The 18,044-nt window shown below is 41.0% G+C and overlaps 1 protein-coding gene across 6 annotated transcripts in view; it reads left to right on the forward strand.

Moving 5' to 3' along the window:
- fat3a (FAT atypical cadherin 3a) overlaps positions 1–18,044 on the forward strand; it is a 325,923-nt gene that overhangs the window by 180,349 nt on the left and 127,530 nt on the right. For all 6 annotated transcript variants that reach the window (XM_062067850.1, XM_062067851.1, XM_062067853.1 and 3 more), the window contains exons 3-4: positions 12,792–13,115; positions 15,718–15,779. In XM_062067850.1, coding sequence (XP_061923834.1) covers positions 12,792–13,115; positions 15,718–15,779 — 386 coding nt within the window. The remainder of the gene's footprint in view (positions 1–12,791; positions 13,116–15,717; positions 15,780–18,044) is intronic.

An 18,044-nucleotide genomic window follows, 5' to 3' on the forward strand; every position in this document is an offset into this window, starting at 1 on the left:
TTCTGTTTGTCTACTTGGATGACATCCTTGTAGCGAGCACCTCTCAGGCCGAGCATGTGACCCACCTCAGGACCCTTTTTCAGCGCCTTAGCCAACACGGTCTCATTGTTAGCCGAGTTAAGTGCCAGTTCGGGTTGTCTGTAATCGACTTCCTTGGACATTGAGTCACGAAGTGCGGGGAAGTTCCCCTTCCAGCGAAGGTTGCTGCCATCGCAAACTTCCCCCGGTTCCCACGGTTAAGGCGCTTCAGGAGTTCCTTGGTATGGTGAATTTTTACCATCGTTTCATCCCTCGGGCAGCTGACCTCATGCGGCCGCTGTATGATACTCTTAAAGGGGCTGCTTCCAAGCACATAGTGGACTGGTCTGACGCGCAGCATAGTGCTTTTGTGGGGGTAAAGTCTGCGCTAGCTAACGCTACCCTGCTGGCGCACCCATTACCTGGTGCTCCAATTGCAATCACCACAGACGCTTCAGACTATGCTGTAGGTGCAGTGGGTGGGTGGAACTTGGCAACCTTTGGCTTTCTTTAGCAGGCAGTTGCGGCCCTACAAGCGGAAATATAGCATCTTCGCGCAGCTGCACATACCTCCTCACGATGGTCGACAGGACCACTAGCTGTCCGGAGGCAGTACCTTTGACGTCAGCCACCTCCGCAGATGTGGCGCTCGTGTTTATTGGGACGTGGGTTGCCCGTTTCGGTACCCCGTGAGACACCTCATCCGACCGGGGCTCCCAGTTCAATTCTGAGCTCTGGGCTGGTTGGCGGAGAGCTTCGGGGTGAAACTCCACCACACGACGGCGTATCACCTACGGGCCAATGGGATGTGTGAGCGGTTTCACCGGTCCATGAAGGCAGCGCTCAGAGCGTCCCTAAAAGACGGAGGTTGGGTAGACAAACTCTCTTGGGTGATGCTGGGGCTTCGGACTTCCCCCAAGGAAGACATGCAGTCTTCCTCAGTCTTCCTCGGCAGAGTTGGTGTATGGCCAATCTTTGCGAGTGCCAGGTGACTTAATTCCTAACACTACGGCACCCTGGTCCACCGGTGAGCAGCAAGCTGATCTCCTCCATACCGCCAAGACTTTTGCCCCCATCCCCACTTCCCAACACGGCCTTACGCCGTCTCATGTTCCTGCTCCTTTACCAAGAACGGCACTTGTTTTTGTTCGCCCGACGCCCACCGAGGCCCCATTAAGGCCTCCTTACAATGGGCCATTTCGCGTACTGGAGAGTGGAGACAAGCGTTTCCTGTTGGATGTCGGGGGTCATTCTGAACGAATCACGGTGGACCGGCTCAAAGCGGCCCACTTGGATCTTAGTCAGCCGGTTACCACGGCCTTAACCTCGCGCCGGGGTCGTCCGCCCACTCTGCCTGAGCCCCATGATAAGGTTTTGCATCCTTCTCCGCGGGCCCCCGGGACCTTCGACAGTGCAGATGCCCTGCCGGTGCCCCCTGCAGTCTCCCCAGCATTTGTACCAGTCCGGCGCACCCGGTCTGGTCGGCCCCTCTGTGCCCCTGTCCATTGACTGTTTTTTTTTTTTGTGATGGCAAATTCGGGGGGGACGTGTGTAGCGGTTGCTTTAAGGACATAATTCACCACACCTTTTTACTTGATTTTGTCGTCATTATTCACTGCCATTGTTCTATTGTGCACATAACAATGTTGTACTTGTTTAATATTCATATATGCAGTTAAGAGTGAGTAATTCGGTGTGGCCCCTTTAAGTGACCCTTTAAGAGTTTTACACAAAGGTGGGGGTTTGTTGTGACCGCCATTTTGAGTCACTTTATATAAAAAGACACAGTACTTCTGCTCTTGGTTTAGTGTGTCAAAGATATTTCAAGTTGTCTTGCTTTTGCGTTACAAGCGCAACAATGTATATGTATGTATATATATGTATATATATATATATATATATATATATATATATATATATATATATATATATATATATATATATATATACATATATATATATATATATGTATGTATATATATATATATATATATATATATATATATATATATATATATATATATATATATATATATATATATATATATATACATACACACACACCCCTAATATACTGTATATATATATATATATATATATATATACTGTATATCCATCCATGTATTTCCTACCGCTTGTCCCTTTCGGGGTCACGGGGGGTGCTGGAGCCTTTATATATATATATATATATATATATATATATATATATATATATATATATATATATATATATATATATATATATATATATATATATATATATATATATATATTTGTGTGTGTGTGTGTGTGTGTATGTGTGTGTGTGTATGTGTATGTATGTATGTATGTGTGTATATGTATATATGTACTGTATGTGTGTATATATATATATGTGTATATATGTATATGTATAAATGTATGTACAGTATAATGTATATATATATGTATATACATGTGTATAAATATATGTGTGCGTGTATGTGTGTGTATATATGTGTGTATATCTACATGTGTGTATATGCATAAGATGAAGTGGCTCAAATGTTTATAATCATATTTATTGCTGCAACAGTGCGGAAACATCCACTGTGTCTCTCAAGATTTACTTTCTAAGAAGCGGAGTTCTCTACAGTGGACATTTTTTCAATCAGTTTGGAAAATGCAGTTTCTCAGAAAATTGTATTCACATTTTAACTTTTAATAATGTAAATACCTCACAGATTGACGTTTATCTTTGCTGGCTTCATCTTTTCTGGGTGATGACAGCTTATCAAGTAGCTTTGGTGTGCAGCCAGAGCTTTCACTCACAAAAGTGGCCCAAAAAAATTACACTTACCAAGTTTTTGTTTGATACAGTCACGCGTCACGGTATTATTGAGAAGATTTTGAAACCGCGGTATCTACATTACTGTTACATACTGTACCTTTAAATATGTTACAAGCAAATTGCTTGACAACACTGATAAATAACAATCAGCATCAAAGTCTATCAAACACATACTTACACCGGCACAAGTAAGTCAGATACCTTATCTGGATGTAACGATATGAACATTTTACATAACGGTTATCGTGACAAATATTATTACGGTTATCATAATTATCATTGTATTGTTTAACATTTTCAATAAGTACTTATAGAAACTGGAATATTTAAACCAAGTTTTGTTTACTAAAACGTTAATTGTTATATAGTTTGATCCTCTTGTGCAAATACAATGTAAAAACAATGGCAGCAAACTAAACCAAATTAAATTCCAGTTCAGCACATTTGAGACACGTGTGCAAGTGTTCCTTGTGTAGATATGGGGACAGGAATAGGTGGGGGTTTTTGAGTTCTGAGATTGGTATCCATTGCTACAGAGCACCACCGAAGTTAAGCCGTCTAACAGCTTCCAAAATGAAGCTGCTCCTTAGTATTGTGGTTCTACTCCGAATGCTCTGCAGCCTCCTGCCTGAGGAGAGGGGATCAAAGAGAAGATGTGCAGGATGGGTGGGATCCTTGGTGATGCAGAGAGCCTCTTTCTGTATTTCCTGATGAAAATGTATGTGGTGGTGGTAAGGCTGCTCTCCATGGTTTTCTGAACAGCTTTCACCACCCCTCTGCATTGCGTTACTCTCCTCCACCCTTAGCACCACATTGTTATGTGGTGCTAAGGGTGCTCTCCACCAGTGGCAATTGCTCTATGACTGTACTTTTGTGTTTACATTTATTTTACTAAATATGCGCTAAAATGCGTTGTCTGGGCCTGCAGCTTTGCGGGGGTTGATCCTTTACGGGGTCTTCCTCACATCTGCTGGGGTTATGGTGTGTGTCATCAGACGGTGGTATGAGTCTGGTACCAAGGTTGTTGTTGCTGGGGTCATCTGGGTGGGCATAAAACTGGTTGAGGGCATCTGGCAGGGAGATGTCATTTGGGCTTGTGCACCCTGGGTATTGTAGCTAGTAATGCACTTGATGCCTGTCCACATGTTCCGAGGGTCATTGGAGGTAAAGTGACCCTCTATTTTGCAAAGGAGACATTAGGCCTCTTGATGCTTGCATCGACATCTCTTCTTGCTGCCCTGAGTGGTGATGATTTGCCTGCTCTGAAGGCAGCACTGTAGCCTTCAGAAATGCTCTCACCTTTGCATTCATTCATTCTGGTTTAGGTAGACAATGATTTGGTTGGTGGTGGAGACATCATCAGCCCACTTTAAGATAAAACTTACTGGGTCTTAGAGCGCAAAGCCTGCATCACTGGGCCACGCAATGACACTCCTCACTAGCCACGTTTTCATGGACAAAAGTTATTTAATCTGATCATCATTTGGATTACAATGTCTCTGTGTACATGGACCCTGATAAAAAAAATCTGATCATGACGTGCATTTTCGTGCATCACAACTTAAATCTGGATACTGTACTTTGACATGCGCAGCACCATAAACGGAAAGATGTGTTGTTGTTTGTGCTATGGAGCCATCTTTCGGACGAGTTTGCTCACTGCAGGTGCAAAAAATCAGTGACTTTCCCTGTAAACAAACATTACTATGTGCATTTCCTCTATCACGGTAAATGTTCCTTCCGTTTCCTACTTTTCGTTTTTTATAGTCTTGTTTTTAGAGAAACAAACTCAACAGTATTTAACACTACTTGTGTACCGTATTTTCCGGACTATAAGGCGCACTTAAAATCCTTTTTTTCCCTCAAAACTCGACATTGCGCCTAATAACCCGGTACGCCTAATGTACGGAATCATTCTGGTTTGGCTCACCGACCTCGAAGAAATTTTATTTGGTTCATGCTGTAATGATAACTGTGACCAATAGATGGCAGGCAAACATAAGCGATACGTGGCAAGCGGTATGATGACAATATCACTCAAGTAAACAACACCAACATTTTATATGTTCCATTGAAAATATAGAACATTACACACGGCGCTGGATGGGAAGCTGAAGGACAACAACATGAAGGCGGTTTGGAGAGGTATGCAGACCATCACTGGCCTCAAACCGTCGGGGGGTAGGGGATGGACGGAGACAAAGAGAGGGCCAATGAGCGAAACCAGTTCTTTAACAGGTTTGACACAGTGGCTCCGACAAGCTCCTGCGTCCCCCCCCCCGAGACATGCCAGCCGGCCCCCTGACAACTTCAGCGAACCAATACACCCCCCCCCTCCTCACAGCCCCCCAACTCCAATGACTACTTCCCCCCACTTAAAACCTCACCCTCAGTTTGACGACCCCCCCTCCCCCAACCACCTGAGACCCCCCCAGTGTGTCTGTCTGCAGAACAGGTGAATGCACAGCTAAAGAAGTTACAAACAGGCAAGGCCGCTGGTCCTGACGGTGTGAGCCCCAGGGTGCTCAAAGCCTGCGCCCCACAGCTGTGTGGTGTGCTTCAGCACATCTTCAACATGAGCCTTAGGCTGCAGAAAGTCCCCACACTGTGGAAAACCTCATGCGTGGTCCCCATCTCCAAGTGCACGCGACCCAGCACGTCGAAGGACTACAGGCCGGTGGCTCTAACCTCCCATATCATGAAGACCATGGAGAGGTTGGTCCTGGAACAACTCCACCCGACGATCAAGCCCCACCTGGACCCACTCCAGTTCGCCTACTAGCCCCGACTGGGAGTGGAGGACGCAGTCATCTACCTGCTGAACCGAGCCCACACCCACCTAGACAAGCCTGCGAGCAGTGTGAGGGTCATGTTTTTTGACTTCTCCAGTGCTTTCGATACCATACGGCCTGGGCTACTGGGTGTGAAGTTAGAGACGATGCAGGTGGAGGCCCCCTTGGTGTCCTGGTGGTTGGGGACCACTGATCTACACCACCGATTTCCACTATCAGTCAGAGTCCTGCCACCTTCAGAAGTTTTCTGATGACTCTGCGATAGTGGGGTGTATTGAGGATGGTGATGATGAGGAATACAAGGCACTGGTGGAGGACTTTGTCACATGGTGTGGAAAGAACCACCTCCAGCTCAATATGATGAAGACCAAGGAGCTGGTTGTGGACCTGGGAAGGAGGAGGAGTACTCCGGCGACCCCTGTTTCCATCAGGGGGGTCGATGTGGACATGGTTGAGGATTATAAATACCTCGGTGTACACATCGACAACAAGCTAAATGGGTCAAAACACGCTGAGGCACTCTACAAGAAGGGACAGAGCCGCCTCTACTTCCTCAGGAGGCTAGGATCCTTCAACGTCTGCACTAAGATGATGAAGATTTTCTACGAGTCGGTGGTGGCGGGCGCCTTATTGTACGCTGTGGCCTGCTGGGGCAGCGGACTGAGAGCGAGGGACGCAAACAGGCTGGACAAGCTGGTAAAGAAGGCCTGTAACGTGGTGGGAGTGGAGCTAGACCCTCTGGCGGTGGTGTCAGAGAGGAGAAGTCTAGCAAAGCTCCTAGCCATTATGGACAACACCTCCCACCCACTACACTCGGACCTGGCGGAGAGAATGAGCACGTTCAGTGGAAGGCTCAGACTCCCAAAATGCAACACGGAACAACACAGGAGGTCCTTCATACCGACAGCCATCACACTGTATAATGCATATGTTCATTCTTGACTGTACTTAAATGTAGAATATATGTATAATATATTTATATTATTCACATGTGAATAATACTGTATAGAATTTATTGTCTATTGTGAGCGAACTGCGGTACTGAATTTCACCCAGGGATCAATAAAGTACGTTCTATTCTATTCTATTCTATTCTATTCTATATCCTTTTAAATGGTTACTTGCATTAATATTATATATTATGATTACACTACATCAGGGGTCACCAACGCGGTGCCCGCGGGCACCAGGTCGCCCGTAAGGACCAGATGAGTCGCCCGCGGGCCTGTTCTAAAAAAAATTAAAAAAAATAAAAATAAAATAAAAAACAATAATAATTTTTTTTTTTTTAAATTAAATCTACATAGAAAAAACACAAGATACACTTTCAATCAGTGCATCAACCCAAACAACCTCCCCCATGCACACTCATCCACACCCACTCACACAAAAGGGGTTTCTGCTAGCAATATTCTGGTTCCCACAACATAGACAACACATCTGCAAGGGACACAGTCCCTGAAGCACACATGATTGTATAGGCTGCTGGTCCACTAACATTTTCATTAATTACTATTTTTTATGTAATTATTTTTATATTGTTTTACTTTCTTTTTTATACAAGAAAATGTTTTTTATTTATTTATCTTATTTTATTTTATTTTTTAAAAAAGGGCCTTATCTTCAACAGACCAGGTTGTCAATGAAATTAGATTTGTTTAAAGGGTTTTTTAAACCAGGCCCAGTCCAGATAATGTCCAAGTCGGACTCAGCAACACACACCTTCATTCATGTACACAGAAAAAAATTAGGGAACACAACAGATTGCATATAATTTATAAAGAAAATTATATTTTCAAAATAAGCATTTATGTACAGTCCAGATTATGTCCAGGTCACTCAAATTAGGGAACACAACAACAGATATCATATAATCTATAAACATAAATATACTTTCAAAATAAGCCTTTGAGGACTTCTCATATTTTTTTTAATGTTTTTTGGCATCATTATCATTTTCAACCATGTAACTTTCTAAAGTTAGAAAATACTGAATAAATGTTTTAAAGAAAGTAATACTAAGTGAATATCTGTTTTTGGCCTTAAAAATAAACATTTTAACGAGTACTATAATTAAATTGACTAAATCATGATTGTCAATGAACTCTCCTAAAATAACAGAAACCACATTAAGCTTCATAAACAAACCAATCCTTAAACACATTTTTTCAACTTCCACCCAAAACAAAGACACAATATGACAATACCAAAACAAATGCAGGGTGGATTCAGGCTCCTGACAACAAAATCGGCAATCATCTGACTCTGTCATATTCCATAGTTTTAACATTTTCCCTGTGGGTAAGAAGTTATAAATAATTTTAATTTGAAAATAACGATTTTGCACATCGATAGTGGTTTTATAGATTAGTTTGAATATGGCATCCCATGGCAACGGGCAGTCAAAAAAGTCCTCCCATTTTCCATTTGTGTTGTATGAGGCAGCCTTCAAAGATTTCTTTATTAAATAAAAATTATATCTTTTTCTATTTATTTTAGTTCCTTTTTGCCAACTAGAATTTCTTATTAGAGGTTTACAAACTAATAATTTAGTAGTTCCATAATTCATTATTTGTTTCCATCTTTTCCCAATTACTCCAGTTAGTTGATAAAATGAAAAGCTTTAGCAAGCATCACCATACATAGCTCTAAATTCATCATACTTCATAATTTTACCATTCTCATTGATAATATCATTGACAAAAAGGATTCCTCTTTCAAACATATTTTTCCAAAAGAAAGGCTTTCCATCTATTACAATATTAGAGTTCATCCATATTAACTGCTGCAAAATATCGTCTCTTTTTTCTGGCAACTAAAATTGAAAACACCACTATGAGTGGATTGTTTCCTTTATGAACCCCGCCATGTTTCCCAGCAGACTCTCTGGGAGGGGATCACTTGTAAAAAAGGATACAATTTCTTTTGATACAGTACATGTTTTTTGTCCAACAGGACATTTGTGTACCACTCAATGTTTAAATACATCTTTGGAACAATTGATGCTTTTAAAGACAGACACATAGCTTCAAGGTTGAGAAGTTTCAGGCCCCCATATTCATACTCTTTGTACAAAACCTTTCTTTTAATCTTTTCTGGTTTGCCGTTCCAGACAAAATCGAAGACCCTCTGCTCATAAATCTTAAAAAAGTTTTGTGATGGAGCTGGTAATGACAAAAACAAATAAATAAATTGAGGAATAATTAACGAGTTGGCAATAGACATTTTACCATACAAGGTTAGGGATTTCCCTTTCCATAATTGCATAATTTTGTCCAGCTTTCTTAGTCGATTATCATAATTTACTGAGCCTAGATCTTCCAGATTTTCTGGGACAACAACACCAAGTATGTTAACTGGTCCATCTGTCCACAAAACAGGCACTTTGCATTCCATTCGAAAGGACGTTCCCTTTAGAGTTCCGATCCTTAACAATTTACATTTATCATAATTAAGCTTAAGGCCAGATTGCTGTGAAAATATGTCCAAAAGATTAAGAAGGTTCCGCAAACAATGAGGAAAAATCGTATCTTTGTGAATCAGCCTTTTCTGACATGAACTTCATCAAGAACAAACACAGAACACGCCTCACTGATGCACATCTGCAAGACTCACTCAGAGTTGCAGTGTCAAGTTACACACCAGAGTACAACACACTAGTTAACAGGATGCAATGCCAGGCTTCCCACTAACTGACAAAGAAACAGATAACAGATTTGGTGTCCAGTTCAAAGTGTGACATGATTTAAAAATTTGAGAGTTTACTTTTGTATTTTACATGAGTTATTATTTGTACAAACATGGTGCAAAGTAATTCATGATTTGTTAAAAAAATGTTAGTGGCTAGCTAGTTAAAATGGGATATTGTGATTTCACAAGACTGTCTTAGAAGTGATCATTTGAAAATGTTCAATTTGAAAAATGTGCACTTAGAGAAAATATAAAAATAAAGTGTTGCATATTGATATTTATCTGTTTCTATATATATTTATGGTGAGAAATCATTAAGATGATCAGTGTTTCCACAAAGATAAATATCATTAATTATTAATAATAACAGAGTTAAAGGTAAATTGAGCAAATTGGCTACTTCTGGCAATTTATTTAAGTCTGTATCTAACTGGTAGCCCTTCGCATTAATCAGTACCCAAAAAGTAGCCCTTGGTTTCAAAAAGGTTGGTGACCCCTGCACTACATTATAAACACTGTATAGTTTTTATCAATTATTTCTTCAGTTTAAGAGCATGATGTAGACCAGGGGTCGGCAACCCGCGGCTCCGGAGCCACATGCGGCTCTTTGACCACTCTGATGCGGCTCAGCTACATACTTGCCGACCCCCGATTTTCCCAGGAGACTTATGGATCTCAGTGTCTCTCATAGATAACTCCCAGGGAAAATATAATCCTATTTACACTCTAATTACTAAATAAAGGGAGTGCCCTAATTGCACTGCAGTAATTGTCCTCTATAGCATTTACAAACAGCGTGCCAGCCCGGCCACATGTTGTATGTTGCTTTTACTTGCACACATAGGAGACAGCAAAGCATACTTATTCATCAGCCACACAGCTTACACTGACGGTAGCCGTATCAAACAACTTTAACATTGTTACGTTACAAATATGCGCCACACTGTGAACCCACACCAAAAAAGAATGAAAAACACATTTCTGGAGAACATCCCACCGTAACACAACATAAACACAACACAACCAATACCCAGAATCCAGTGGCGTACGGTGAGGTTAATGTCTGGTGAGGCACGACTGCATTATCACAGTCAGATTTACAAACATATGAACCTGCAGTGCAGGTGTACCTAATGTTGTGTCCCTGTGGTCGTTTGCGGCTCCTGCAGCCCGAGCATTGTTGTTTTTGCACTTTTTGGCTTCTTGTTAAGTGACTTTTTTTGGGTGGATTCGGTCTTGCACGTGGAGGGTTTGGGTGTGGGCTTTGGTTGGTGTGGCGCTCCCGTCGGGCGATGCATTCTGCGGCGGAGGTGCTTGGCACCAGGAGGTGGGGTTATGAGACGAGCCTCCAGTTTTATGATCGCTCAGCACAAGAAATACGTTACACAGTTGTTGACAAAATACACTGTACATTATATACCTCAGCTAACTAAACTATGGAAATGTATAATATAATTCATATAGCAATACAGTCTCACTGCACAGCAGGCCAGCAGTTAGCCGAGTCATTGCGCACAATCCATGTTGAGGCACAAATCAGTGACGTGCCTCAACTGGCTGCTGATCACCGCACCGTCTCTTCTCAGTATTTGAATGGCAAATGTGAAAATACAAATAAAAATAATCTAAAACTGGTGAAGTTAAATGGAAAATAACTTTAGTATAATTACTGGATACATATAACAATTTAATTTTTTTTTTTTCTTTTTACTTTTTTTTTTCTTTCCATGATGGCAGGTGAGGCCGTGCCTCCCCTGCCTCTAGTGACGGCACGCCACTGCCAGAATCCCATGCAGCCCTAACTCTTCCGGTCTACATTATACACCCCCGCTACCACCAAATCCCCCCACACATCAACCCCCCCCCTCTCCGTGCGTTGGTTGAGCGGAAGAGTTAGGGCTGCATGGGATTCTGGGTATTGGTACCGTCAGTGTAAGATGTGTGGCTGCTGAGATAGTACGCCTTGCTGTCACTTACGTGAGCAAGCTGAAACTGCATTCTACATGTGTTCGAGCAGGTACACTGTTTGGGCAGGCTGTACAAGGCGCCAAAAGCAGTGTCATCACGCCCTGATATTCGGGAGTCTCCCGGGAAAAATGAGAGGGTTGGCAAGTATGACGCTATCAAGCGCCATTCATTCAAAACTCGCGGGCCGCACTAACATCAAATTTCCACATTAAAGTGTGTGCCGGTGCGTGTGTCGGAGACCCCTGGGTAACATAGCACAAAGCATTTAAACTTTGTATGCGGTGTTTTTCATTTTAAATTTTAAATTTTTTTTTGTGGCTCCCATTATTTTCTTTAATTTGTGAAACTTGCCAAAATGGCTCTTTGAGTGGTAAAGGTTGCCGACCCCTGATGTAGACAAACGCACTGAGTATGTCTAAATAAAGCGAAATAAAAGTAAATTATTACATATTGTTCTATTGTGTGGCACCTTGAGACAATAATATGTTGATTGACAGTCTAAAGTTAATATGTCTTCCTTCACTCGTATCTTTCGTAGTTTTATGCATTTATATGTATACACAATCTCAAAAGCGTGCAGCTCTATTGTCTGTTAGTTTTAAGTGTTTAAAGTCCCCTGCAGCCACAGAGGATGCCTCTGGGTGCTTAATTTGCAGCGAGCTAATGATGTGGGGACGGCGTGGCGAAGTTGGTAGAGTGGCCGTGCCAGCAATCGGAGGGTTGCTGGTTTCTGGGGTTCAATCCCCACCTTCTACCATCCTAGTCACGTCCGTTGTGTCCTTGGGCAAGACACTTCACCCTTGCTCCTGATGGCTGCTGGTTAACGCCTTGCATGGCAGCTCCCGCCATCAGTGTGTGAATGTGTGTGTGAATGGGTGAATGTGGAAATACTGTCAAAGCGCTTTGAGTACCTTGAAGGTAGAAAAGTGCTATACAAGTATAACCCATTTATCATTTATTTATTTATGTGTAGCTCCTGCAGTGCCTTGCTAGCATTAGCTTGGCATTAGTTCCTGGCGGGATGAACACAATGGTCACAAACACGGCTGTGAACTTGCGAGCCAGATAATATGGCAGGCATTTAATGGTCAAATGCTTTAATTACTTAGAGCAGTAGCTTCCTATTAGTCCACTGTCTGTAGACTAACATTTGTTTACATAAACAATCGCCACATTTTTACCCTGATCTGAGGTCTCAGTTGCTTAGAAAAGCTGTAGTAAATTTTAAAAGCTAATCTCATCTCCCATGAAACATGGTCTCAGGTTTGTTTTTTTATCTGGGGAAGAAACATTGGCTAGTCAAAGTGATCAGTGGTCTTCTATCCTTTTAGTTGAGCTAGTCAGTGGATTTGATCTCGGCATCAGGGTTTAGTAAATCAAAGACTGGTCTCAATGCAGAACTCCTTAACTGTTTTTGACATATTCCGCCTCCGAAAAATAATGCATATCAAGTCACATTCTTCAGTTTCTTTGTACACCGTGTTAATTTTGCAATATGTGTCTTCCTCCAACAGGAGTGATCTATACGACCGACATGCTCGATCGTGAAACCAAAAACTCCTATTGGCTGACAGTGTATGCCAGTGACCACGGTGTGGTCCCCCAGTTTGCCACTATTGAAGTGTTCATCCAAGTAGAGGATGTAAACGACAATGCTCCCTTGACATCTGAACCGCTGTATCGACCATCAATACCAGAGAACTCTCCTCGTGATGTTTCTGTGATCCAGATTGAAGCCCAGGATCCTGACTCTCCACTACCCTCATCTACTGACAGGCTCAACTTCCGTGTCATCAGTGGAAACCCACAAAATTTATTCACGATTAACACTCGAACTGGTTAGTAATTGTTTCTTAACCTTTGCCTTTTGTTGCTTTTGTAAAATATAACATTTGACAGTACAGTCTTTCTCCTAGGTTTACAACATTGAAAGGGGTTTGGGGTACGGTGGCACAAACATGCTCAGTGTAGTTAACTGTAAATGTGATAGCTCCTTCACAGTTACAATTGTTGCGCACATTTGTGTAAGTGGGCGTGTCTGTCATTCACAATTCCTACGCAACACAAGAACACATATGTTTTTTTAATGCATTTTAATGTGTAATATACGGCAAATATGAGATGACTAAAAATACAGCTAATGGGAGTCATTTATTTATCCATACAGCTCTAAAAAACCCCGCCAACAATTCTCCATTTACATGTCCTAACCTGCATATCGACCAAGTATATATCGATGTTGTTATTGTGAACTTCTTTAAGCGGTACTGTGATCACAGAGAGATAACTAGCTTATGCAACATACTGAGTGTCCGCCCTGAGATCGGTAGGTTGTGAGTTCAAACCCCGGCCGAGTCATACCAAAGACTATAAAAATGGGACCCATTACCTCCCTGCTTGGCACTCAGCATCAAGGGTTGGAATTGGGGGTTAAATCACCAAAAATGATTCCCGGGCGCGGCCACCGCTGCTGCCCACTGCTCCCCTCACCTCCTAGGGGGTGGAACAAGGGGATGGGTCAAATGCAGAGGACAAATTTCACCACACCTAGTGTGTGTGTGACAATCATTGGTACTTTAACTTTAACTTGAAATCATGCCTGTCACTTGTGTAATAGACAGTTGTTGCCATTAACTAAGAAGCTGGTCAACATTGACATTCAACTTAGACCCGGAGATCGCAAGAAAGTCACAAAAAGACGTTTGTTTGAGCTTGACGTTTTTTGGTTTTTTTTTTACCTTCGTGAAGATTATTAATTCTTCATCTAAACGGGAATATTTAAACATCCCATCAGTTGGCATCCCAATGAGAGCAGATATTTTACAGTAAGTGATGGTTTTATCATGTTCATAGTTTGTATTTCTTGTTTAGCACTCAGCAATACTGCTACTTGCTGGATCTGCTTACCACAATGCATCTAAAACTTGAATCCCATCCTCCATATATTCAGGCTAAAAATATAAGGTTCTGTATGTGGGCTCTGTACCGAGGATGTCGTTGTGGCTTGTACAGCCCTTTGAGACACTTGTGATTTAGAGCTATATAAATAAACATTGATTGATTGATTGATTGATCATCGTTTGTCCCAAAGTAGTAGTCGTTGGCTGTCCTTAAGTCTGCAATGATTAGCAGTAGTCGTAGTTGTTGAAGGAAATAGTGATTGTTGCGATGCGTCTGTGAAAGTAATGCACTACCGTATACTTAAAATGTCCAAAATACATAAATATTACATGTTATTATGAATGCGCCTGTTACTATATTACATATATACTTACAGCATGTATATAAAATGTTAATGGACATTTTTTTATGTTTTTTTAGAGCATTTTATAGGCGAACAGAGCGAATCCCATTACCTCCATTGTTAGCCAGCTCATATTTTCTGCATATTATGAATTAAAATGCATAAAAAAAGAAAGACATATATGTTATTGTCTCACATAAAGATTGTGAATGATAGACAACATTTAAAAAAGAGCGTAGTTACCTTTTAGACCAGTGGTTCTTAACCTTGTTGGAGGTACCGAACCCCACCAGTTTCATATGCGCATTCACTTCACTTCTTTAGTGAAAAATAAAATGTTTTTTTATTAATTTAATCTTAATTTATAAATATTAATCATGAAATTATGTTTTTGTAGTAAAGAAATACTAATAAAGATACATTTTACAAACAGAAAGTTACAGGAATGTACACATGATCCCATGTTTACATCTTATTATGCAACATGTGAATGTTTTAGTGGGAACTATATGTGATATCTGAAAGGGGTAGAAATTATTTCCAAAGCAGGAACCCCACCCAGACATACAAAAACAATATTTTGTGTTATTGTCATTGTAAGTGGGCCGAAACACTTACATTATAAAATAATCTCATGGAAATTACTACTGTCATTTGATTATAATAATAAAACATTTGTCTTGTTATTTAGTCAGGTTTGGGACAGGTGTGCTGCTGGTTTGGCCACAGTGCATGTGCACGTCTGACGTCGCTCACATGTGGTCCACTGAATGCTCAAGGAGTTTTTGGAGGGAACATTGTTTGGGGGTATCCATAATACGCCGATAGGGAGAAGTTTTTATTTACATGATGAGTCGGGTGTGCCTTGACCTCAGCAGCGTAGGCTCCGCGGAACTCCTGAGGCTGACTCACCGAACCCCTAGGGTTCGATCGAACCCAGGTTAAGAACCACTGTTTTAGACAGTTAATATATCATGTAGAGAGAACTTAAATTTTCCAAACTAAAATGCTGTCTACTGATTCGAAGATGTTTATCCTAAATCTTTACCAGCTGAGCTCTCCAAACATTTCACTTTAATTATAAGACATTTGGAGGACAGCACACAGTGTGTTACACCCAAGTATTACTTTCATTTAACTTGCCTGTGCGTGTGTGTGGTTTCTAAATCATATGTCTCTCCTGTTTTTTGTATCAGGTCTGATCACAACAACCTCCAGGAAACTGGACCGTGAACAACAAACGGAACACGTTTTAGAGGTGATGAATTTAGTTTTTAAAGTTATAACGCCAACACACCATTGAGCACATCCGATATCTGGCTAACTATGTCTTAAATGCAGCGTCCGATCTGAATGAGTGGTGTGTCATTCGAAATCTTACAGCCAATAGAAAAAAAATTCTGCCTAGAAATTTCGAAGTAGCCTAACGGTTAAACTGAGGTTAACCTGTAAGAGTTCACAAGAATATGTCATTACAGAATATTAAACATGGGGCATGTTTACTTAATAGGTATAAGATTGGGAAAGTGTCATTGTTTCTGGTTGGATTCATTTATTTGTAACACCAAACTAACATAACAACAGGGTCTTCATTCATATGAAAGAATGGTATGAACAGATATAAGCAACGGTAAAACCAGATTAATAATCATCCGATAAGAAGCACATTAAAATGTAAATTATTGAATGACAAGGTGCTACATATAATATTTTACCCAAAACGTATTCCTCGCAACATCAGGCTCTGTCCTGATTCAAATATGAAAATAAATATTCCTCCATCGCTTACGGTGGCTCTGTGGCGGACGTCATTAGTACTTGCAGTGCAAAGCAGAACCTCTCGAGGTCAAACCCTGGTTGTGGTTGAAAATGTGGTATGTATTTTGAATTTATGTATTAATGATGTTGAAATGGTTTAATATGCTAAACTTCAGGATATTAATAAAAAAGTGGACTGCTACAAAATCATGCTGATTATCAAAGATGTTAGATGAGTGATAGATAGTTATAGCTCAATTAATGCTTTTGTTATTCTGGAAATTCAATGTTTTGCTCAGGGTAATATAATTTATATGGTGCTGGGATACCCATGATTTCAGCCTTTCAAAATTCCTCTTGGACAACCAATTTTTGACCTCTGTATTTGTCAAGTCTTAGTTACGGCCCTGCTAGCAGCTAATTGTGCATCTCCAAAAACAATGTGGAGCCTCTCCTCCAATTGAAAAATAATCACCTCCATTGTGACAAATAAACTGCACTTCTTTGTATCACAAGTCTCATTATAAAGTATTAGGACAAAGCTAAACATGTTACACAACAAAGAGCAAGCAGGAGCAGGAATGCTACTAGCTAAGCTAGCCGCCAAACTAGCTTGAAACAGAAGAAATAAGTAGTGCTTGGTAAAGTTTAAGAAGTAGAGATAGAACTGTGTTACAGCATAAAGTTAGCAGCTATCAGCAGAACATTACCAATTAGATTAGTAAGAGAGGATAATATAACAGCCACTGTTGCTGTGTCAGTATTGTCGCAGTCGAAGTATGCGACACGTAAGAGGGCGGGTCAATCCATACATTGGAGGTGTTGCCAAGGGTAGTATCAATATATGATTAATACTCCTGGGATTCGATTGATATTTGTATTTTCTTAAAATATTTTTTTTGATTTTGTTAATGTTTATAAATTCACACAGGACTTTGAGAGCAAAAAGTATTATTATTAAGCCTTGCATCTAATGCTAATTGATGTCTAATATAAGGACTGTAAGTAATTGTTCAGTCTGGCTTCGAGTTACACCAACAAACTCTGTGACAGCTCATAGAGCAGGGGTGGGCAATTAATTTTAACCGGGGGCCGCATGAGCAACCCGAGCACTGCTGGAGGGCCACACCGACAATATTTCAATTAAATTTTGCTCAAATTATTTTTGATATACCGTAAGATAGATAATAATAATATTTTCATTTAACCTAACTTATCTTTATCCAAAAGCAGATGGCTTTTGATGGTTTTATTTTTAACACTTTCTTACACAACACTTCCTGATGTATATTACAATACAAAAATGTCAATTTCTGTCACTTCATCCTGCATCCTCTTTGTTGTGAACGTAGCACGCCTGTAAGGTGATTGGCGAAGAAGGAAGAAGCGTTGCTGTTGCGGAAATGAGGAGTCAGGATTGGTTTTCTTTTTGGAAAGAACAAGATAAGTTGAGCTGTGTTAGTATAGGTTACTCAATAAAAGTTTAAAAAGAGCGTCAGGCTTGGTGTGCACTTCTTCTGGACGCTACAATTGATGTCACAAGTGGGATGAAATGCCTCCCAGTTCGCCTTGCCATCAAACCTGGGAGTCTTCATTGAGGGCGGAATTCCCCCCGTGGCAAGCAGCGTGGCTGCACCTGTAAACGCTCTCTCTCTGTCTCTCTCTCTCTCTGTCTCTCTCTCTCTTTGCGGCGAGCTCCTCACGTGGCACGTACCTCCCGATGACGTAGCACACAAACAGTGCAGTATGCGCAAAGTTTTACTTC

The sequence above is a fragment of the Entelurus aequoreus genome, linkage group LG13 (genome assembly GCF_033978785.1).
Source record: "Entelurus aequoreus isolate RoL-2023_Sb linkage group LG13, RoL_Eaeq_v1.1, whole genome shotgun sequence".
Classification (NCBI taxonomy): Eukaryota; Metazoa; Chordata; class Actinopteri; order Syngnathiformes; family Syngnathidae; genus Entelurus; species Entelurus aequoreus.